The sequence below is a fragment of the Antechinus flavipes genome, chromosome 6 (genome assembly GCF_016432865.1).
Source record: "Antechinus flavipes isolate AdamAnt ecotype Samford, QLD, Australia chromosome 6, AdamAnt_v2, whole genome shotgun sequence".
Lineage (NCBI taxonomy): Eukaryota > Metazoa > Chordata > Mammalia > Dasyuromorphia > Dasyuridae > Antechinus > Antechinus flavipes.
In genome coordinates, this window is record NC_067403.1 from 110226415 (window position 1) to 110252018 (window position 25604).

The 25604-nt window shown below is 33.3% G+C and overlaps 1 protein-coding gene across 2 annotated transcripts in view; it reads left to right on the forward strand.

Annotated features, from left to right (window-relative positions):
• Positions 1–25604, forward strand: part of WDR17 (WD repeat domain 17) — an 89704-nt gene that overhangs the window by 35391 nt on the left and 28709 nt on the right. For both annotated transcript variants that reach the window (XM_051964800.1, XM_051964801.1), the window contains exons 9-19: positions 738–820; positions 4477–4563; positions 7734–7898; positions 9656–9858; positions 10612–10761; positions 10845–10975; positions 11329–11454; positions 12940–13095; positions 15056–15120; positions 20342–20474; positions 21738–21829. In XM_051964800.1, the coding sequence (XP_051820760.1) occupies positions 738–820; positions 4477–4563; positions 7734–7898; positions 9656–9858; positions 10612–10761; positions 10845–10975; positions 11329–11454; positions 12940–13095; positions 15056–15120; positions 20342–20474; positions 21738–21829 (1391 nt within the window). The remainder of the gene's footprint in view (positions 1–737; positions 821–4476; positions 4564–7733; positions 7899–9655; positions 9859–10611; positions 10762–10844; positions 10976–11328; positions 11455–12939; positions 13096–15055; positions 15121–20341; positions 20475–21737; positions 21830–25604) is intronic.

Consider the following 25604-nt stretch of genomic DNA (forward strand, 5'->3'; position numbering starts at 1 on the left):
TCCTGCTGCTTTCTGTAGGTTTGGCATATGATTTGTATTATTTTTTGATTGAATGATGTGTTTCCATAAATGTTTAGAACTCCTTGTTAGAAACTTTCCTCTGCCAAAGCATATCAGCTATTTTTTATGCAACTGATATTCTTAGAGAGCTGACTGAAAAATTAAGAGATGAAGTATTATGCCCAAGTCAAACATCCAATATTAACAAGTGAGACAATTCCACCTTCTTGACTCTCAAACTTAATTCTCTAAGCATTATACCATGCTGCCTTTCTAAACCCTAAACAAAATAAAGACTTATACTGTTCACTGTATGTTAGAAGTGTATCTTCAGTTTTTCATTATTGCTAAGGATGCCTTGAGTCTATAGTTCATCCACATTTGGATAGTAACTAGCTGCTTCCTAATCCCATCCTTCTGACTTTATATTGGTCCAGATTGCCCACTCATTCATCTCATATTCCTCCTTGCTATCTCTGACCATTGAAATCTGTCTTTTCCTTCAAGGGCCAACTCAAGAATTACCTCTTATTTTTGATGTCTTTCCCATTCCATTCAACTGAAAGTGACCAATTCCTCTTCAAAATTTTTTAGTACTTTTCAATTCTAGAAATACAAGGAATGACATGTGATTAATACAGAATTCTTAGTAGAAAAAAAGTTTCCCCAGAGGAATAAATAAGAGAAAAAAAGGGGTGAATTATTTTTTATTGATAGGTATTTTACGTTTTTTGAAGCATGGAAAAAATGGAATATTCTGCATTGCCTGGAGTCATAAAGATTCCAGAAGAATAGCCACATGCAGTGCTGATGGATTCTGGTGAGTGCTGTATTTAAAAATGTCTCTTTTTATGATGTAGAGATTTGATAGTAGCATAATATTAGAATAGGTAGTAAGAACAATGAATTGATTGTATTTTAGCCATTTAAACTTCTTGGGCCTCAGTTTCTTCATATGTAAAATGAGGTAGTTGAATTAAATTATATCAAAGGTAAAAATCTTTTTTAAAAAAGAGTCTCTGATTCTGTTATGTTTCTTGTATTAGGGAACAAAAATGTTGTTAAAGTCATTACTTGGGCAGTAGTATCACTAAAAATGTAATATTAGTATCTGATAATATAGAATGCATGACACCCACATATCCACATATATGTATTTAATGATGATAAAAAATTAAGAGTTTCTTTCTAACTATGCAAAATGAACCTGATCTGTAAACAATGTTAGATACTAAATTGATAAGGGAATATTAGTGTATCTATATTGAAAAATGAAAATGAAAACCAAATATAGAATTTATCTTTAAGAATCTTCAGAAGGTTTTCATGACAATTCTAGGAGATTTATTATCTCAATTTTACCCAAGAAGAAATAATAATAATACCAAAGTTAATAGAGTACTTTTATAATTTACAAAATTGCCCTCATTTATTTAGTCATCATTACCCTGTTAATATGGCAGATATAGATATAGATGATGGTAGGCACCAAAAATTGGGATTTGGTCATGCGAAGAATACACAATAGCCTTTCTCTTTGACAAAAGGTAGATTTATTTAGGGGAATAGGTTACAAACAAAAATGAAGGGATACAGTAGACACCTCAGTGGGCAGGTCCTAGCAGCTACTGCTTTGACATTCTGCAAAGAAATGAATAAACAGAAACCTATTATATGAGTAGATCATGGTGGGGGGCTGGGGCAGTTTGAGCTGATCAGAACAGGATCTACCAAATGAAATTGCTTTGAAGGCTTTTTCAGCCTGAATTTGAATGGAGATCCAGCTATCGATGGAGGTGATTTGCCTTAGAAATGGCCCAGCCAGGAGAATATGTTCTCATAAGACTGTCTGGAGCCTGGGATAGGGGGGGTGGAGGAGGTCAGGAATCAATGGGCACAGAATTTCAGAATGTTAATTCACACCCCCATCAAGAGCAGACTCATATAAGTGTGGATGCTACTGCTGCTGCTGCTCCCACTACTAATGGTAGCACCTGATTGCCCTGCCACCATCATTGTTTGGGCCAATACATTCTATAATGTACCCTGTCTAGTTTGCTCCATCAAAAGGAAGTTTCTAGTTGAAAACAAAACAAAATACAAACTCCAAGAGGAAAACAGCTTTAGGTCATTGTTTACAAGCAAACATGACCTTTTGGCAACCTCAACATTAGTACTGAGTAAAATTGGCTGAGATATTTTAAAACAGTTTGGTTTTTGTATATATTTGTATCTTTGTTACATTTCTCTAATTAATTCTGATATACTTAACTCAAAGGTTGTTAGAAACTAGTATGAGATAATATTTATAAGATGTTTTATAATCCTTAAAATAATCTAAATGCTACCTAATCTCCTTCTACTTTAGCTGTAGTGGTGGTGGTGGTGGTGTGGTGGTGGTGGTGGTGGTGGTGGTGGTGGGGGTGGGGGTGGTGGAGTTGGTGGTGGAGATAGTAGTAGTCAGTAGTAGTGATGAAGTTTAAATGCTCTCAATTCCTGGTGGTGATAAGGTTAGAGGCAATAAGAGAGTTGTTAAAATCCCCTTTAATCAGCTACAAGTTTAAAAGTGAAAGAATTCACTTATTCCTGGATTATTAATTGCAAAATGAATTATTAATTGTTGAATAGAAATCAGTTTACTAAGAGACTGACTTCTATAGTGGCAAAGACCTAGTGGGAAAATGGAATTTGGTGCTGAGAATGAAATGTATCCTCAGCGGGCAAAAGGGTCCTAGCAAGTTGCTTGGGTCTCTTTTTGAAGAAGCTTAGCTGAAGGAAGCTGTTATATAGGCATCTTGGTTGGGGTTAGGGTGGAGTTGGGACAGCCTGAGCTGATCTGACCAGGACTTCTCAGTTGAATGAGAATTTAGAATTTCTATGGGAATTGATTTGCTCTTGAATAGTTATTGCTTCTTTTATCTTGGGAGGATGGACCCTGTCTCTAGACTCCTTGGAGCCTGGGAGATCTTGATCTCTGAGATCAGAAAAGGGGACCCAATCTCTAAAAGTAATAATCTTAAAGGGAACACAGCTTCAGTAAAGGGAACAGTTTCCCTCCTGCTTCAGTAGTAGTTGTAGGTTTAGTCATCATATGAGACATAAATAGCCATTGAACATTAATTACGGAACAATATCCAGAAATCCTTACCAAGAAATTCACAAACTTAAAAAAAATTAAAAGAAAGATTTTTTGGAGATTTTTTTTCTCCCTAGCTCAATGGGATTCTTGAGTACAGTGGCTACTATGATCAGATTCCCTAGGCAGGTGGTAACCCTTTCTTCCCTGAGGCTTACCATATTGGTGCCAAGTCCAAGAAATCTACTTACTTCCTCCTTCTTAGTTCTGGGGCAAATAAATACTGTATTTAGTAAATATATGCATAATTTACAAACAATCTCTACTTGATAGTTTGTCAATGGAAATGGCTCCAAGAGATCAACTCAGAAGCCTGAATTTATGGTGATCTGGTCTACAAAAGGCTTTGTTGCCATGAACTATTCTTAAAACTTATTCCTCTAAGTTTGTAGAATTTATACTAATTTAAAATGGGGCTTAAAATATTTTAAGCTTTAATTTTGCTAAGAGTCTGAACTGAACAAAGTACAAAACAAAGTATATCAAGCTAATAACAAACTAAGAGAAACTTGATTTCTTTTTCTTTTTTTTACAAAGTAAAAAGCTTTTGTGTTGGGTTGGGGGGAATAGGAAATGTGTCCTGTTTTGCTGTTTTAGAGAGCACAAAAAGTATTTTGGATGGGGTTAGGAGGGAGTAAAAAATGTGGAGATATGTCAATAGGTATGTTTGAATTGTAGCCAATTGCTTTGTTTTATTACCAAGGTAAGCAATTCTGTAGATACAATTGTTACTCTATGCAAAACTTATTCTGCTAAATTTTAAAACAGTAAATTTAATACATAAGTGCTTGCACTGAATACATATATAAAAGCCTATGAAAAGCAGTCATGGCATAATTGATGCAGAATGGATACAGATCAGTGTCAGAAAGATCTGTGTTGAAGTCCTGCCTCAAACATATATTGATTGATTCTGGGTCCAGGCAACCTTTTAGAGAGGATGTAAAAATATAGACCTTCATTTTTAGAGAAAGTTTTCTCACTGGGAGTTCCTTATTCTAATGAATTCATGGGTCTTACCCTAAATAAATAAATAAACTTACTTATTTAAATGACATCCAAGGAGAAATGTTACATATAGGAAATGAATTTGCTAAAGCAAAATGTACTAACTTTAAGTAGTCAAATTATTATGCAATATAAATAAGGACATAATTATTATTAATAATTTTAGAGCATCATTAAATTAAATTTAGAGCATCTGGTACTTTGAAGAGAAAGCATCTGTCCCATGGAACTTACATTTTATACTTTAGTTATATATAATCTGATGTTGTCCCGTGGATTAATATATTCTGAATATTGCTTTTTTCCTATTACAATATTGTAATTAATTTCAGCATTATTCGAACAATTGATGGAAACATTCTCCACAAATACAAACATCCTGCTGCAGTTTTTGGTTGTGATTGGAGCCAAAATAACAAGTAAGTACAATTTTCTTTTATGAAATGAACAGTGACTTGCAAGATATTTTATGTATTCTAGTCATCAAACTCAATGGCTGTAATATTAAACAAGAAGAACAATAACAACTTTAAAGCCAGTGGTTATCATTTTTTAATGTCAGATGTTGCCCTTAGGAGTAAGGGAGATCCTTAAAAAAAGACCAGTTATGTAATGATTTGTAGCATTCTATGAGAAAACTCTGTGAAGAAAGTTATGACAGGAAAAGGAGGTGAGCTAGTTACATTGCCAGTGAGGATGATCTGAGTGTTTGCACTAATACCTAGACAGTGTTCTGAGACCCAGAGGAAAGCCTCCAGCATGTTGACCTGGCCCCTCTGTGGAAGATCCATAAGAAAATATAAACAAGTAACATGTAGGATGAGAAAACAGGGTGGAGTTATGATTTGCACTGGGGACACAAGATGGCCCACGATGCTCAGATCAGTTTTAATGTCAGGTTCTCTATGCCAAGTCATAAGAGTAAGGCTCTAGCTCTTCTTTTGTCACATACTCTAGTATGGGCTCTTAACATTCTGAATCTCGATGTCCTTATTTACAGCATGAGGATAAGAAGTCCTGCTCTGTCTACCTAACAAAATGATTTCTGTATAATAATAATTAGAATTAGAACACATTTTAGAGAATTTTATAGATGTCAGAACACTTTCAAATATATTATTTTATTTAATCTTCATAGTAATATAGGAAGTAAATTCATAATAAAGCAAGGACTAGACTTATTTCTACTGAACCCAGGTCCAGAGATTTTCCCTCTAGATAATTGTAATATAATGTTTGTAAAAATGTTTTGAACATTATTATGTTTTCATGTAATATAAATAATGGGAAAGAATTATCTTATTATTTTAAAATTGTGCTTTCTTGATGATTAAAGAAGACAAAATTTTCAAGTCTTCTGCAAATGGGATTCACTTTAATGTCTGTGAAGCTGTAATCCATAAAAGGAAGTAAAGCCCATTTATTTCTGGCCTTACCAACATTATCCTGTCCCTTCTGGCATCTATGCAGGAAATTAGGCATTGCACAAGTTGCTGTTTCTTGTACATTTATGAACTTTTCCTATCCTACCCTATCATAATCAGGGACTGTATTGCTGCTGCAATGTGTGGTGATCTGAGGCATCTAAAAAGCAAAACATAGGTGGAGGGTTTTGTTTTTTTTTTCCTTACCGAAAGGATATTCTTGTTTGAGAGGAAGCACTGATCAAATAACCAATGCAAAACAGGTGAATCCAAGTCCAACTATGAATAAATGTTATTTATGGGGAAACTACAGGAGACACAGAATTATACTAAGGACACTTGGTTCAGATATGGTCCCTGAGCTCAGTGTACTTACAAACTATTTATAATACATTTAGCAATTTTCTTCAGATTTTCATAGGAAATTTCTCATGTTTTTTCATTGGACTTAGAGACAGAAATACTGGAAATATATTAAAAACTCTGATAATTCACATTACAGTGGAATGAATTCTGGGTCAAATTATGTGTTTCAGGCTTTATTTATAGTAGGCACATAATAAATGATGGTTAAATTGAATTAAATATGCACTAATTATATAGCATACCTTTTTAAAAGTATAGTATGGAATAGCCATATTCTTGAGAGTCAAGATAAAGTCAGGGTTAAACTAACTGATTCTTAATACCTTATTATTTTACATTTGGAGACTAAATGCTTAAACTTAAGTGGATAACTAAGGAGTTAAACTTCTTAGCTTGGATTTGCCAAATCAGGCAGTTGCAGGACTGAAAATATCATTCTCTTGACATTCATCTAATACTGAGTGCCCTCAATTTTTTCCCAAATATCAAAAGGACCTGGGACAAACCTCAGAGCTCCAATATAATGCTGATGATAGAGGCGAAGAGAAAAAAGGCCTTGTCCTGCAGAGTCTTTTTTCTTCTTTCCTGAGTCTGGCCTTCCCAGGGTTTTTCCAGCTAAGCAACTTTTCTAGATTTCTCAAACCACAAGATTTTCCCATAGAATTATGGGATCTTGCTCAGCATGGCAGAAGTGTGCATAGATGTGGTCTTCCCCAAATGTTTTAATACAATTTCATATTAGTTTGAGTTCTTTCCTAACCTGGGCCCCTAAGAAGACTTCTTTGCTGTGAATAACAAGCAAACAGCTAGCAAAGGGCATGAGAAAGAGAGATGGGTCTTTGAGTTCAGGAAGCTGCAGGACCTGGAAGCAGATGAATAATTTGCTAAAGCAGGCCAAGACCTTGTTCCTTCTTGCCTCCTCCTTTATCCCCTCCAACTTTTTGAATGACTTACCACTCTGTTTAGGTCCCATACCTTTGATCATTTATTCCTGGTATGCCCATCCCTCATTCCATTAGAGCCAAATAGAGGAAGTTTTGGATAGAATGTTGAACTAGAGCAAGGAATACTTGAGTTAAATGTAGCCTCAGACATGCTATGCCATCCTGGGCAAGTAATTTAACTATCTGCCTTAGTTTCCTCATCTGTAAAGCGGGTATAATATTAATACCTACCTCTCAGGGTTGCAATTATAAAATAAGTTTATCTATAGATGCTAGCTTGCACAAGCTTTATGAGAACTTTTAGTAATAAAGAAGGAACTGTGAACCTGCCAGGCTAGGAAACTTTGCAGGAAGTTCACTCAACAAATCAGAACTTTCTTTGTGTAATGAAATATGTTAGGCACTAACGTGGTTCCTAACATATATTAGGCACCTATAAGTATTTGTTAACTGACTGAATGTGTATATGTACATTTGCATGTATGGATATATATGTTTTCTGTATTTATGTGTACATGCCAAAAAGACCATAAGAAATCATAGAAAGGCAGAGCGTGTACATAAAAATGTTACAATAACTGTTTAGAAAGGTCAAACCTTTAAGTCAAACCTTTTATAATTTCTTAATAGTGTTTGTAAAACTACCTCTAAGACTTCATTCACTTATCCCATTAACAATTTTTAAGGCGTTATGATCATGGCATTTCATTCTTCAAAGTTTTTCAATAGCTCTCATTATTTATAAAGTCCAAAACTCCCTCCATATTTAGGAATTACAGCTTCTCTCTATTTTTGAGTTTGTATTAACAAAACCAGAAACTCCCAATTCTGATGATCATGTTGATAATATTGCAGAGACATGATAGCTACTGGCTGTGAAGACAAAAATGTCCGTGTTTATTACTTAGCCACCAGCTCTGATCAACCACTGAAAGTGTTTACTGGACATACTGCAAAGGTGTTTCATGTAAGATGGTCTCCCCTGAGAGAAGGAATACTTTGTAGTGGTTCTGATGATGGGTATGTATTCTTGGATTCTAAATGCCTGATTCTTATTTTAGTCTATGTCTAAATTCTAGTTCCTAGAATCTAAATTTGATGAAATTAGACACATTAATTTCAACATAGCATAGATTTTAAAAAAAATTAAGTGGTATCCCTGAAGTCAGGAAGACCTGAGTTCAAATCTGGACTTAACACTTCCTAGCTGTGTAACCCTAGGATAAGTCACTTAACCCAAATTGCTTCAGGAAAAAAAAAATTAAGTGCTTGCCCTGGGTCACAGAGCTGTCTGAGGTTAAATCTGAACTCAAATCTTCCCAACTCCAGGCCCATTGTTCTAGTTACTGAGCCTTCTAACTGCCTCTATACTTTGATTAGTCTTATATGTATGTATATACATATATATGTGTGTGTCTCCATAGACATATATATATATATATATGTACATATGTATGTATGTATTAAGATCCAGTCTATTCAACAATAACATTCTTTTAAAGCAATCTATTGACTTATTTAAAGCAGAACTAATATTTAATAATTAAATACATTCCTATTTAGAAATTTTGAGATTTGACTGGCATATTGCCCAATTGAATGATACTTATAATTATAATTGTGATTTTTTTATCAGGTAGTAATATTGCCCCAATGGGAGATTTGTGTGGGTGAGAATGAATGACTATGAGGTTTTCTAGGTTTCTATATTTAACTATTACATCTTATGGTCCTCAAATGTATGCAGTGGGGCATGCAGAGCCAACCTTAAGGTCAGAGACATCTGTTGCTATTGTTCCTTCAAAAACATTGAGTAAATGTATCATATATTTAAGTCTGGAAAAGACCTTAGAAGTCTTTTAGTCCTTCACTCCAAATCTATCCCCATCTATTTACAATAGCTATAAATATTTTGAAAATAATAAGGGAATGCATAAATTATTTCAAATTGTTCATTACATGCAAAGCACTGTGCTAAATATCAGAGATACAAACAGATGATTGATACATAAACATCTTCTGATAAATCTACAAATTAAATTTGTATATTTAAAATTAATATATTTTTAATCAGAGGGCTAATTTTCATGGTGATAGTTAAAACTTTATTTGAATTAATAGTATTTCTATACTGGCCAAGATAATATTGGTACACACAAAAAGCCACTGAAATAAATAAGATATAATAATGTTTTTGTCCATAAGCAAAATGATTTACTGTTTCCTGAATATTAAAAAAAACATTTTTTCTGGGTATTAATTTCTATTGTAGAAATAGTCAGGGATTTTATTTTATTTATATTTTATTATTGTCATTTTTAAACTATGCAAATGGCATTTTAAGAGAAATTCAGCAAACTAGCTATGTTTTCTCTTTGATTATAGTGAACATTATATTTATATGAACATTTACTTTTCAAAAAATTACTTTTTTGTATAAACACCATACCACTAAATTTTTGGTATGCTTTTAAGAATTACAAAACAAAACTATAAAAACTACATTGGCTAAATTCTTTGTTAAGAGAACTAAATTATCAATAATTTTAAGACCACTTAATATTCCCATTATTATTTTGAAATGGGCTATAAACTCAAAAGTCATATAGTGGTATTATTACAGTCTAGTTAAATTTCATTTTCATGTGCTGTGAAATAAGAGGTTATTTTAATGCATTCTAGAAACAAAAAAAGATTATTGAGTGATTATGTTATGCTTTTAGGACAATTTAATTTTTTAGCTAAGTTATAACTTATTATGTTTATCCTCTTTTCAGTACTGTTCGTATATGGGATTATACACAAGATACTTGTATAAATACACTTACTGGACATACTGCACCTGTGAGGGGATTAATGTGGAACACTGAAATCCCTTATCTGCTAATATCAGGCAGTTGGGATAGTACTATTAGGGTGTGGGATACTCGAGAAGGAATCTGTTTGGATACGGTATACGACCATGGTGCAGATGTATATGGTAACTATTGATTTTTACCTTTAAAATTCCTTTTTTATTAATAGTTCTTGCATTTTATGATTATCCATTTATTTGTTTAATTAATAATATTTGACTAAAATATCGAACTATCTCATATTAGGAACAGGAAACCAGATCACTAACCATATCCAAATCAATGGCCCTAAATTCTTGCTGGGAGAATTCAGTGGGGTATATTGGGGTTCTAAGAATATCTGCTTTGAGAAACCTAGCCCATGATGATTTGATTGCTAGGCATTTGATTGAAGTAATGGAGAAAAGAAAGGGTACGCCTCCTTCGGTATCTCCAAATTTAGAATTAATTGCTCTTCAATAACATATTCATCTCACAGATCTTAACTTGCTTTCGACCATTACTTGATACAATCATATACATTTTGTAGTCATTTAATAAATCATGCTACACCATCCAGTTGACACATTTTTGTCTAGAGTGGTAAGATTCATTTCCCTTTAAAAATAGCTTTATAGTTTTAAAAATCATGTCTTACATTTCTTTATTTACACAAAACCCTTTAGTTTCAGTCATATTGTGGGTTTTTTTCCCCTCCAGAAATAAAGCAGAGAAAAATATTAAGATTCTTTCAATGTGCAGTATGTAAGAAAAATTCAATCCTTAATTATTCATAGTATTTATACATCAAGTTTAATTTTGTTAGATTTATACATAAAATGTAAATGTTATGATATATTGTTGCTTTAGATTAAATAGTTTTAAATCTTTCCATTTAGGGTTAACGTGCCATCCAAGTCGTCCCTTTACTATGGCATCTTGCTCCCGGGATTCCACAGTGAGACTCTGGTCATTAACAGCTTTAATCACTCCTCTACAAATAAATATCCTAGCAGATAGATCTTGGGAACAAATCATTGGGAACACTGGTACTGAACTTATACAAATTTTATATTCTCTTAGCTTATATTTTGCAAGGGTTTTTTTCTTACTCATTGAGTTTCTACTCCAGATCGTGCTATGGAATCAGGTGCACCACCTCTCTTGTGTGGGAAAGTATCAAGAGATATTAAACAAGAAGTAGAAAAACTAACAAGTAATCTTCGAGGGAAAAAACTCAGATGGTTTTCAGAATGCTTATCAGTGAGTATTGTATAACTTTAGTATGAACTTTTTGCTATAGTTAGCAACCATGGACCTTTTTTTCCCTTTTTAAAAAATATTTATTGAGCAGTAGAGAATAATGGAATGAGTTCAGCATTGAGAATCAGGAGACCTCATTTTAAATTTGCAGACAAATCACATTAAGTTCTTTGAGCATCAATTTCTTAAGGAGTCATATAAATCATATTATTTGTATCATATACCTCCTAGGAGTCCTATGGGAAATTCTTTGTAAACTTTTTTGGACGATATAAATGAGAATTATGATTGGTGGTATTTTTAAAAACCCTTAAATTCACTTGCATATATCTGATGTATATTTTCACCTCTAGCCACCAGGAGGCAGCAAAAATTTATGGGACCTAGTTGCAGTAATACAAGGACAAGATGATAGCTTACTTCCCCAGGACTACTCCAAAGGAATTATGCATATGAAACATCTGGTTAGATTTAAAACTGTAAGTAAAGCAAACAAACAAGTCTGCTGCTCTGCATGACACTGGCTGGAGTTGGGAGAAAACTCTTCATAGGCAGGCATAAAAAGAAAAAAGTTGCTAAGATTTGTTCATGTTCTCTTGAGCCGTTCTCTAGACTCAGAAGTATGTTATAAACACTGCAGGGAGTGAGTTAATATTCACTCATCTTCTGTTCGGTACATCATTATATTCTACATCTTTCATAAGTGATGTAGACCCATGAGCAATTATCTGGGGCTAGAAGAAGTCCTAACACATCTAGCTCACTTCTAAGTAGCATTTCCCTCTACAATGTTTCAACAAATTTCTTTGAAAGTCTTTCAGTGATGGAAGACTTGCTGCTTTTCTAAGTAGAGCATTATTACCTTTGGAAAACTCTGTTATGAAGTCTTCCCTATAATATATTTTTTTGGAACTCTATGCTTCCTTCCCCTATTGTAGCCTAAGATTGCATTAGCTATTTGGGGCATCATGTGGCATTGCTGATTATCTGTGAAAGGAAAAAAAATGAAGTAAGTAAAGCACAAATTAATCTATCCTCATAAATAAGTTTTCTGTAACACTGTTTCTAAAGCCATATAAAGCCATATATATGTGTATATATATGAAGATGCCCTGAATTCCTTTAGCCTCATATTTCATTAAATAATTATAAAGTTGCTGCATTAACCTCACATTTTAGCATTAAAATCCTTTTTAGGGGTTTGGCTTCTTTTGGGCATATTGAAATTCTAGGTTGAAACTTACTTATTGGGGTTTGCTTGTACCTGGCCTGAGCTTAACCATCACCATAATAACTTGGCCACACATCTCTGGATACACCTAATTTTGAGCCCCAAAAATAGGGATATTGTGTTTGTGTACAGTGGAAATATATCATTACTTAAAATTGTTATTTAGAGTTTGAGATCAATAAACAAGATATGTTATGTGACTTTTAAAGTTGCTTAGTGTTTGAGAGAAGGGAAAAATGGTCTACAAAGATAGAATCCTTAAACTGGTATTCATCTCATAAATACAGTGCTATTAGTCACAACAAAGACTGGATGAGGAAATTGTTGGCTCATTACAAACCATTTTGGGATGGATAACTCAAAATATATTGGCTATTTAGAATGGGTCAATAATTTTTGCATTTGAAAGACAAAATACTTTCCATCTTTGGATCCAAAAAGTATAATTTAGCCCCTAGCATCCCCTACTAGCTTTTGTAACTGCAATTTTATTTTATACCCAGGTATTATTAAAATTGTCATCTTTTTCCTTCTGTCCCCAGAAAATCTTAATTCTACTTTTTCTTAACTTTTGAGATAGTGTCAGTAATAGCTTTAATTCATAGATATTTTAAAATAGACTTCATGATCCCATTATTTAAAGCTTCTTTGGTTGAGGTTTTTGTCCTTCTTGTATTTTTATTATTTTCTATTTGTAATCACAGAATTCATTAAATAATTTCCTTTCTTCCAGTCCAAAGCTCAAGAACTAACAAAGGTCAAGATGTCCAAGTTTGGAGGTGGTATTGGTATACCTAGTAAGGATGAACGCCTAAAGGAAGCTGCTGAGATTCACTTGAGATTAGGGCACATTCAAAGATATTGTGAGCTTATGGTTGAACTTGGAGAGGTAAGATGCCTCAAAGCAAGTAAGACTCACAACTGAGAGCTTTATAAATTGCATTTACTAAATTTATATAGTAATTTCAGATTAAAAATCATATGAAAACATATACATCTGTACAAAGAGAATACAAGTTTGGAAGTAGAATTAATTAAATTGCTTAAATACTTTGTCCCCCCCGCCACACACACACACACACACACACACACACACACACACACACACACTGGCCTGTTTCTACCATTTCATTTCTAACATTAGAATACTGTTGGAAGAAGTTAATGCAGAGCTAAGACAAAACATATGAGTAGTTAGAGAATGATTATCTCTAGATGATCACTTCTTTTGTCTCTTGTCTCCTAGAGAATTATATTTATTATATAAGAAATATTTGAAATTTAGAGGTATCATTCTTTGGTGGGATTCAGTATAAACGTTAACTTTTCTTATTTGTTCTGGAGGGAAGTAGTTCCAGGGTAATACTAACAGCTGAACTTCAAATAACCAGATAAAGCATTTCTACCAAAAAGTATCAATTAAAGGGCCTCAGAAATTAAACTATCATAATTCTGATGCTATAGAACAAACTTAAAAACTTTTTGTGATGGTCATGTTCACAATTTATCATTATAATAAATGTTTTGTGTTGTGTGTTTTTTTTAATTGAAAGTTCCAAAGTACTCTATTATACATTTAATATGTGTGGGTGCGCATGCGCACACACACACACACACACACACACACACACACACATTCATACACTTACATACACAGAGATGTGTAAGTCAGGTTTTAAAATTTATTTTATCTGTTGTTGGAATCCTAGTGTTCAATCTGTGTCAATCTCAAAGTTGAACAATGATTTCTTATTTTAAATTAGTACAGTGAAAACTTTTGAGAAAACACTAAATTTAGTGTTCTAAACACTAACGAATTCTAACAAATTACTCCCAAAAAAATCCAACTTTAGTATTTGAAAGTATCTGAGCAATTAAGTCCTAGGTACTTAGATATTATGAGGATCACTTTTTTGTATAAAATTAATTCAGTGTCAAGGAGGAAATAGAAAAAATGATAGAAAATATAGTTTTCACAAGTTATAATCTATCTAATTTAGAATCACAATTCTTTTTTTTTTTTTTTGGTAAGGCAATTGAGGTTAAGTGACTTGCCCAGGGTCACATAGCTAGTAAATGTTAAGTGTCTGAGGTTGGATTTGATCCACTGCATCATTTAGCTCCCCCAATTCACATTTTAAATGGCTACTTCATCTAGGCATCTACTGAAAGATCTCATTTTCCTGCTTGACATTTGGGGTTAAGTACATCATGAGATCCAAAAGCTTCAAAATCCTAAGTATTTTTGTCCTTAGTCCTTTGAAAATAATTGTGCACACTCACATACTTAGCATTCTTTTCTTTGTTCTGAATAGTTTAAAGAAAGGTAAATTCTTCTCATTTGATAGCTAGCAAACATATTCTTAGGAAAGGCTTCAAAACTTTGTAATGCAAAAGAAAAATATATCCTAGTGCGTGATTTTCTTAATTTTTTCCACATTTATATTATATTTGATAGTTAAGGCCTTAAAGCCTTAAAGCAAAGCACTTGACAATTTTATCTCATTTTATTCTCACAACTCAGAGAATAGGTGCTATAATTATCTTCATTTTAAAGGTGAAAAAAACTGCAGCAGATAGAGATTAGGATACTTGCCTAGATCACACAGCTAGTAAGAATATGATAAAACTCAGGTTTTCTTTACTTCTATATTAATATTTGTTTGTTTCACTGTTAACAGACTATTCAAAGAAAAAAGAAAACTTTTCTATACATAAAATGAAACAGAGGCATAAAAATTATCTTTGAATTAATGCTTTGAAAATTTCTATTGCTTTGGAAAGTGAAAAAATACTTGAGTGAAATGTGACTGCAATCAGATTAGTCATGGTGTGTTTTTCTGTTCTAGTGGGACAAAGCATTATCAGTTGCACCAGGGGTCTCAATGAAATATTGGAAGAAGTTAATGCAGAGGTAAGACAAAATATATGGGTAGTTAGCAGATAGTCATTTCTAGATTATCATTTCTCTCTTATCTTCAAAAGAATTATATCTATTATATGACAAATATTTGAAATTTAGATGCATCATTCTTTGATGGAGTTCAGGATAAAAGGGAAGTAAATGCATCCTAAACTTGTAGGGTAACATTGTTTTTTAGATAGATGTTAATCTTCCCAGTAGTGAGGGCAATAGTTGACTTTTAATCTTAAATTTATCTTCCCTTTCTCACCACATGTTTACTACACAAAAAGTGATCATGTAGTAAGCAAACATTTATCAGAAAAAAAAAAAAGATAGTTGTTGAGAAAACCATATCTATTAGTTTAAATAATAAAATGTGTAAGAGAGGTAGGCAACTTGGAAACAAAATGAAATTTTAACTCAACTAGAGAGAGAATCATTTCATGTAAGTCAATTCTTAGTGATCTCTGGATGGCTTCTCTATTCCTGAAGTTTCTCATTCAGTCAGCAGTCATATCCCTCTACTCATATGCAAAATCAAATCACAGAATTAGGGGACCACTAAGTCTTCATATATTAAGAAAGCTGCAAATGAAAAACTAAAAATGGTGGATTTTGAATTTTCTTTCAGAATTGATTACTATGATCATTCTATTTTTACAACTTCCTATTTTGTTTAACAAATGATTTACCCTCAGTAGGCCTCAGGTTTGTCATCTGTAAAAGGAGGGAATCTTAGAATCATGGATTTGAGAGCTGGAAGGTATTTTAAAGACTATTTAGTGCAACTCCTCCATTTTGTACATGAAGAAACTCAGATTTGTAGAGATTAAGTGACTTATCCAGAGTCATACAGCCATTGCCAGTAGTGGGGTTTGAATCCATTCCCCGTGATTCCAAGTATTCTATCTATGCACTTTTCAAAAAATTTCAAAAGTGATGCTTTGAACCCAGTTCCCCTGCCTCCAACTTTAGCCTTATTTCACTGCCACGACTTCCAAGAAACTTCCTATGACCTTCCCAAAAACAATGATTTTTTTTTTTTCTTGTTCTGGGTACTTATTATGAATAATAGCTACTTGGGTTTACATCTTATTCTCCACTCCAGTTAGCCTGCATTCCTAAGCTAAACTTCATATTTTTCCCCAAACTCAATGTAATGCATTACACAGGAATTTAATGAATGCTGATTTTATTGAACTCCTGAAGGAAGGGGCTTCAAGATCTAGCACTTTCCTTCTTCTTGCTATTATTGCTATTATTTGGTTCTTGACTTTTTCATCAGTCCTCAGCAGATTCTCCAGTAGTTGTAAAGGAGCAAAAGAGGAGACAAAACTTAACCTGGGTGCAGTGCTAAGGAGGTTATGGGTTTATGGAATGTTTTTTGTGTCATATGGTGATTTGGATTGGCCAGCTTCTCTTTCCCCATTGATAAAGGACTCAATCAAAAGTAGGATTTCTCCATAGATAAGTGCAGTTAAAATTATTTTCTATTTAGTGAACTTGCATTTATTCCCTCCTTCCCCCACATCCTCTCTTGAGAATGGCTGGCCCAATTAATAGCTCTTCCAATAGTACATTTATGTGCTGTTTTCCTACTTGTAGTGGTCTGAGGCTTGAGTTGATGCACTGAGGTCCCAAGCACATGAGGCTAAATAGTAATTGGACCATACTCTATTAATATATAAGCTTGGAGAAAGAATGGCCCCCGCCCACTCTTTGTGCAGGTCCTGATGTGTTGTATAGGAAATGACGATTTTGGTGGGTGGAGGCAGAGAAGTGGAAAAGGAAGGGGAGGAGAGACTGCTTGCATTTGCCATTGCGATGGTTTGCTCAGCTCAGATCTCTCTCTGTTAGCTGGCTTCCCGTCGCAGCTGCCCATATTGCTATCGCAATCCTTATTCATCTCTTCACTTCAATAAAGATTGAAGATTTTTCCCTTAACCTGAATTCCTGACTCCGGCTGATTTTAAATACGTGGTCATTACACCTACTGACCCTCCAATATCAGTCATTATGTTTCTGTCAACTTTATCTATATGGTTTATATATGGTAGAATCTCAAAATTGTTTTTATTTACATTTCTCTATTAGCAATTAAAATATTTTTGTAATATGGCTATAGCTAAGTTGAATTTCTTCCCTTGAGAACTGCCTATTCGTAATTTTTGACCATTTGGCAATGAGGGAGTGGCTCTTTTTGTCATAAATCTGAATAATTCTTTAAATAATTTGAAAATGAGATATTCATCAGAGAAACATGCTGCAGAAGTTTCTTTTTTCTCTTCTGAATTAACTTCTCTTTAATCTTATCTGCATTATTTTTGTTGGTACAAAGTTTTTTAAATTGTATCTTACCAAAATCATGTATTTTATCTGCTGTGAATTCTTTCTATTACTTGTTTGGTCATAAACTCTTCCCCAGCCATAGATCCAAAAATTCATTTCTTTTTTGTTCTTCTAATTAGTTTATTATGTGACTTTTTATAGTTAGATCAGGAACATGAAAAAGTCAAAGTAGCAATCATATTCTACCTTGATTAGATATAAATAATTATATCTATTATAATTATCTACTAATTATAGGCAGTTAAGATAATAACAAATAAGTTATTAAGATTATAATTTAATTAATTAAGATAATTACAATTATCTCATTTATTAAGATAATAACAAAATCCAACTAGATTAAAAGGGAGAAAAAGAAAAACTACATTTTGCTCAAAAGTTCCCCAAAGTGATGAATTAATGCCGATATTTGATGTATATCCACTAAATGGCATTGCATATAAATATTTAAAGGAAAAACTAAATGAATTACAGAGTGAAATAGACAGTAAAAATTAAAATAGTGAGGGACCTCAATATACTTCTTTTTGAGCTAGACCAAATTGAAAATAAAAAAGAAATTAAGAGATCTGAATAGAATTTTAGAAAATCTAGATATGATAGCTCTCTGGCAATTACTAGATAGGAATAGAAAAAACATACATTTTTTTTTTTATCTGCACATAGCATCTTTGTAAAAATTAATTATGTATTAAAGCATAAAAACTCTGCAAATGCAGAAGAGAAGAAAAATAGCTAAAACTTATTGGCCATAAAGCAATAAAATAACATTCAACATAGGACCATTGAAGAAAGGATTAAAAATTAACTTTAGAATAACTAGCTATAGGACTTGTGGGTCAGAGAACAAGTCAGAGAGAGGATACAGAATTTCATTAAAGTAACAATAGCAATGAGATAGATAGCATATTAAAAAAATTTTGGGGATACAACCAAAATGTATATATCATGAAACACTTTTATCATCAAAAGAGAAAAAACAGATTAACTAGAAAATCAGTGTATTTTAAAAAATAGATTAAAAACAAAAAGAAATCTTGAAAATCAAAGAAAAGATTAATAAAAGTTTCAAAATAGAATTTAAAAAATAAAGGTAGCAACTTTTAAAAAAAGGATAAATTAGATAAGCCATAAGATAAGTTGATGTTTTTCAAAGATGGATAAAGTTTTAAGGATAAATCAAAGAATATAATTTTAGGACATAAATTTAACTTTTTTCATTTCCAATGTGGTTATATAATTATATATAACTAACATTTTCAAAACTGGAGAGGAACTACAGATGATTCTGCTCAAACCATTCCCAGAGCTCAGTGTTTTCTTTCCTGGAGCCAGCCCAGGAAGTTGAACCTGATTTAAACTTCTCTGAGGTTTAATTCTATGTCCAAATAAGCCAAGTACCCAAACTGTGAGATTATTTATATAGTTTAACTAATTGGATTCCAAAGTTTGATGGATGTATACAGCTGTGACCACTACTTAAAAATTGGCACAAAGGGCTCTTTGGCAGCTAGTTATTAGGACCTCATTGAGTCATCATTTGTCCTTGTGGAATTGAGGAAGTAAGAGAAAAGTGAAATCCTAAGAATTACCCCAGGGATCATCACTTGTTCTTGGTTTCATTTTGAAAATAAATACCCACTCTATAAACTCCCCCTCCTCAAATTATCTCTGGTATTCCTGTCTCTTTTCTTCATAGAGTATAAGAGAATATATTGATGCAATAAAAGGATTTTCATGAAATCAATTCCCTTCCCATGCTAGGATCCAGTGTCCTAATAAAATTTTTAAGAAGGATAGTAATAAATCTATTTAGTGAGATTTATTAACTCTGTTCACCACTCTCATTTATGAACTGTAGTTACACACCTCTAAGGCACAGTAAGGAATAATTTTTTCTACCATGGGTCATTGATCTGCAAAAAATTTTTAGGCCTCCTCCAAATTTTTTTTTTTAAAAGTAAAGACTAGACACAAAATCTTTAGTTGTTGATTGCCATGACAATGAAAACATTACTACCCACTTCACTATTATCATACTTGACATAACTGTGATGACGGCTACAAGGAACAGAAGCTCTTATTTACAGGTGAATGCTGCTGCCATAGGCTTGTGTTTTAAGTAAAATCCCTAAGATTACAGTGTCTCAAGGTCTTCAGTCCTTAGCTACAAAACTGAACAACTCACTTATCTTCAGTGAAGTGAAGCACAGGTTAGTGGAGGGCATTTTCATTATAGGACAGCTTCTTTCTTTCATCAGTAAGAAACATTTAAAGTATTTATTATTCCTCTTTTGTGTCTTAGGCATAACTAGGGGAAAGTGAGCTATCATTTGGAGTTTTCATTCCATTTTCTAACTGGCCTAGATGTTAGTTCAAGAATATCACTGTGCTATTGATTTTGTATGAGTTTTTTGGGGGAGGTTATAGAATGGGTATTTTTTTCAAAATGAAACCAAGACATTGATTACTCTGCTGAGACCATATTTCTCATGTGAATATAAGAGTTGATGGAGACAGAAGAGAAGAAGTTTCCAGAATAAAGTTTTTTCTTTAAATTCCTATTCAAAAAGTTCAGAAACCTTAGGTGGGCATCCAAATCTATCTTAGTTGACCTGTGAATTTCTCTTCTACAGAGAAAGTGAGTGTGTTTTAATGTAAGAACACGGGGAAATTTCCATTCTGACAATTCCGTCAAGTGAGCATGATCACACACTTTGTCTGACCCTCAATTTCCTTCTCTGTGAAATAGGGATAATAATACCAACAAAACTTGTTAGTACCACATGAGATAATGTGTGCAAAATTATTTTAGAGCCCTTGTGCCTTTATATTAATTTATTGTTAAAGTTTTGTAACTGGAATATTTGTTTTTTATCAGGAGAGCAGAGCAATTAATCCTGGAAGTAAATGATGATGTCATCCCATATTGCATAGCTACTGGGGATGTGAAAAAGCTACTTAATTTTTTTACTTCAAGAGGTCAACTTAAAGAAGCCCTACTTATTGCACAGGTATGACAAAAAACGAATATAACTTTCTTACAACATGAGAGAGTTTGTGATTATTTTAGGAAGTAGAAAACTAGATTTTTAAAAATTACAAGATTGTATATATATAACATAAAGATGTTATATGTGTGTGTGATATATCTGCACATATTTATTGTACACACATAGAGTTTTTGGAATAAACTTTTTAAAAATAATCATTTCTTTAAAATTGTTTCTGCTGGTAAAATATAGGCTTATTCATATTTTTGCTACTGATAATTTTTGAAAGATAACTTCTCTCCTTTCTGAGAAGCATCATGGCATGTGAATAGAGAAGCAGCCATAAAATCAGGATGATCTAGTTCAAGTTCAGTCTTTTTTTTTTTTTACAGTAATAGCAATGTTGTTTTAAGAACAATTTTGAACAAATAAGTCATTTTGACTAACTTTTAAATATCCAAATTAACTATAAAGGACATATGAAAAAAAGGCTATCTGCATCAAGAGAAAAAAACTGATAAATAGAAGAAAGTATATAATGTAAACATATATGCTTGTGTGTGTCTAATGATAGCCAACTTTAGGGCAGGTCAAGGGCTGTGGGAGAAAGAAGAAAAAATTATATAATAATTTTGTTGTATATTTGAAAGGAATTACATGATGTATATAGTATATTTGCAGTTCTATGTCCAATTATCTTTTTATTGTATTATGTTATAGAAATGCTTACTTTATTCCATAAATTAAAAATAAAAATTTTAAAAGGAAATAAGTTAAATTTTACCAGTCTCTTGCCTGATTTATTGAATAGAATTTGCCCTGTATACACATTTGAGGGTTTATCTTTTTTTTTTTTTTTTTTTTTGCTAAGGCAATTGGGGTTAAATGACTTGCCCAGTGTCACACAGCTAGGAAGTGTTGAGTATCTGATGCAAGATTTGGACTCAGGTCCTCCTGCCAATCTTTTAGGAATTAAATGAATCTGAATAAGAGATTTAAACTGTCAGTGCCTTGAAGCACCTCTAAGCCTATATAGAAAGGTTACTGATAAGTTATGGACCTATGCAGTAGATGGTTTTTACTATGTCAGTGACATAACAGATCTGGTCTCCAAAAAACCCCAGGATAGTCTCTATCTTACTAGAATTCCACATTGTTAAATGTGTTTCAAATAAGTTGTTACATACTAATGTATTACATTTTATATTACTTAATTCTAAAATGAAATATTCTGAAATTGTCTGAAAACTAAAAACAGTTTTACCAGTGTTAATTTAATTCTAGGCTGCTTGTGAGGGAAATATACAGATTCCACAAGTATCTATACATAATGAATCTTCATATTCTGATGCAAATAACATGGATGATTACAATGAGTGAGTAATACATGTATATCTATACATATGTAGTATTAGTTGTTGTTGTTGCCATTTGTTATTTCCTGGTTCTGGCCTTCACTCTCTTACCCATACAGAGAAGGGGGATGACTTATACAATCCCTTATAATTTTCTCCTTCATTTAGGCCTTTTGCAAAAACCTATAAGGGAAAAGGAATGAAGCAATTTATACACATCTCTAAGCTGCTGTTTGCAAAGCTAAAGATAATGAGGAAAGAGGGAAGTAGGGAATTTGGAGAATATTTGAAGGACTTGGGATTAATAAGGAAGTAATTGTATTTTTAAAAATTGGGATTCTGCCATTTCATTGTAAAAATGGAAGAAATTTTAGTTATAAAATGGGAATCCAAATAGGGTTTTTCAGCTCTGACATCCAATAGCCCACTCTATTCCTTTTTCTCTCCATTACTATCATCATTGCTACCACCCTCTACTTTGCTACTACTCATGGGATAATAGAGCTTGAGTATGAAGGTACTTCCAGTCTAACCCATTCATTTTACATATAAGGAAACTGAGACCTGGGGAGATTGACACTGCTGAAGCAATAAGTATCCTGCAGATGTAGGGATGTGCTAGATCCACTTTCTCAGGAATGTATTTGGAAATTTTTAGTGTAAGCATTTATATCATGGAAATCTGTAACACTATTAACTATTATTAGGATTTGATTTATTATTTTGTTATTTTGTCTAGACTTAAGAAATTGGTGGAAAATGATAACAATGCAAAGTTAACTTAATAATATGTAGTTTTGGAGAGCCATTGAATAGCCCACCATTGAAACATGAACATTCTTCACTTCTTCTATTTACTTGGTCTGGATTCTCTAAGTATTATGAATCTTGAATTAGAGAGTCATCTAATCCAATTGTATTTTGTAGCTGAGGAAATTGTGGTGCCTTGGCCAACGTCACCCCGGGAGTACATTCTGCCTTTCCACTCTAACAGTTAGGTTTTTGTAGCTATAATTACTCAGATTTCCTGGGAGAGTCCTAATTTCAATCATTGTGACCAATAAAAAATCCATCCTATGTTAGGGCTTCATAAAGTTTAAATCAACATCATATTTGGGAACATGGTACAATTCCCCAAACAAACTGCTCCTATGTACCTTATCAGTTTCAAGGAAATGTGATTGTATTTTTTAGAAATATGTTTTTCTTTAGATGCTGACCTGGTGGTTCCCAAATGTTTTATAGTTGAAAAAACCCTTTTTTTAAAAACAAAACTTCAGCAGAGCCTTTGTCATACAATCTTTTAAGAATAAATAGATGCTTATTATGAATATGTTATAAATATGAATCAAATGACATAGACTTGATTAAAAAAAGAAAGAAAAGATTCTTGGTTTAAGTACTTCTTTGCCTTGCTTAAAAAAAAGAACTCTGAGAAAGGGACCTCCCTCTCATCTTTTTTATGCTGCCTGATCATTCAAAATGCACAGAATCTAATGTGAAAAGGATCATTTATCTCCAAAACTTGTGTGGGAAGATTCCTGGATGAAATCTTTCAAAAAAGAAATATATTAAGGGAAGTTAGGAATGGCCAGGAAGGTTGGCTCTGGACTTACAGAATTGGTTCAGTCTTTGGTATGACCCCTCAAATCATATTACTTTGCTTTTTCTAACTCTGAATGGCTTTTATGAAATCTCAAAATACATCTCAAAAAATAACTTATGCCCATGTCCCTCATGTGGGGAAACGGGTCATAGGTGCCATATAAACAGAATAACAGTTTTTATTCTGTTCCACAGAAAATGGAAAAACAAAATTAAGCATTCACAGAAGCTCATTAATAGTCAATAAGATGCTTCTTCTCTTTTTATTGTTTTATTTATCTTTCCCTGAGGGCTGAAGAAGGGCATTTCTTGGCATTGGGCCGTAGCCCAATACTTGAAACTTCCTATGGAAAGGAAATGACTGAGGTTGTTATGGAGGTAATTCCCTTATGTTGTATCACTTCAGAAATACATTCAGGTTTTGTTTTCTAGCATTAGACCTAGAAAACCATCAATTAATATCTACATTGAATTATATTTTTATTTCTTTTGTTAGAAATTTCTCAATTACATTGTCATCTGATTAGAGAGACATGTTAGCTGCATGGGGTCTGCAGACTGTGGGGTTGACATCTTTTGATGTGAACTCAGAAGATCTGGGTTTGAATTCTAATTCTCCTATTTTGCTGCTTATGGGACAGATCCTTGAGAATGGTGTCTAACCTCTTGAGGCTTAAATTTTATCTGTAAAATGAAGCACTAGACTAGATACTTTTAATATCTCTTCTTTTTTTCCCTTTATGGGCTTTGTAATCAAGCCTTGTTCTTGCTAGAATTTGTGGCAAAAGAACATTGACAGAAGATAAAAATATCTGAATCTAAGAAGACTTTCCTTGAATATCCATTCCTTAGTTATCTTAAAGGACTCTATAGGAATTGTTATATTTTAATGAACCAAAAAGCAAAAGTTTCAGTGGCTCCTTATTGCCTTTAAAATAAGATACAAAATTTTCTCTTTGGCATTAAAAACCCTTCATGATCTGGCTTCATTCTGTCTTCATGAGGAAATTGAAGCAAACATGGTAGAGTGACTTGTCCAGGGTTACACAGCTAGTGTCAGAAGATAGATTTGAACTCGGGAAGAACTCATCTTCCTGACTCTAGGCAGGCACTCTATTTACTGTGCCACCCAAATGCCAGGGCTATGCCAGAAATTCTGGAACCCCTATCAAATAGGAATAAAAAAGAGCTAAAAAGTATAACATAAAGGAAGAAATAAGACTTGGAAGTCAGAGCACGGATCATGTTTTATGTTTCTGATGAGGTCTAGATTTTGGGGTTCCCGGTGAGGGAACCAAATGATGAGATTAGGGTTCCTGATGATCAGAGAGTTAAATGATGAGGTTAGTGGCAGGTTTGGGGTTCAGGGAACCAAATGAAGAGGTTTGGCTCCCCTAAATCACTTTAGGATTTGGCGCAGGGTTGGGAGTTGTGGGAACCCTCTTCTGGTGGTACAGAGGTCCTTCATAAAGGAATTTAGGAACCTGAAAGGCCAGACTGATAAAAAGAAATTTATTATAGGCATTGGTAAATCAGCCTTTGCTATGCATGAATAGAAAGGCTGAATTCCTTAGTGGCAAGGTCCCAGCAGAGAAGTAAAGTCTTGTTAGGGAAATAGATGAGGTATGAGATAAAGAGAGGGTAACGCTGAAAGAAAATATTATTTCAGCAGGCAGAGGTTTCTTTGGCATAGCATGGCATGTTAGGTCCTCTGCCAAAGACTGAGTTTAAAATTGGCTCTTTTTATAATAGAAGGTGTTTCTTCAATTCAATAGGGTTGGAATTCTCCAGCTCCGGACTCAACCAGCCCCACCTAGATAACAGAATGAAGCTGTTTGTCCTCGGGCAGGGTTTTTTACAGAGGCCAAGATTCAAGGAGATTTTCTCCTTGAAGGAATTTTAGAAAGTTTTGGGGCTCCCTCGTCATTTCTATTTGTATCCCAATTACTTCACATAGTAAGTGCTTATTGCTGATTTATTTAGTCATTGTCTATTCCTCACTGTTTACCATAGTACTCTGCACACAGTAAACATTTAATATTTATTGTCGAATGAAGAACAAGATTTAAGATTAGAATGTTTGCAAAGTAATTATATGTCCCAGTTAATGGTGGGGTTTTATAGATGTCATGCAACAGGAAGCCCTGCTTCTCTGGATTTCCAGCAATTAGGATTTTACCTCAGCATAAGC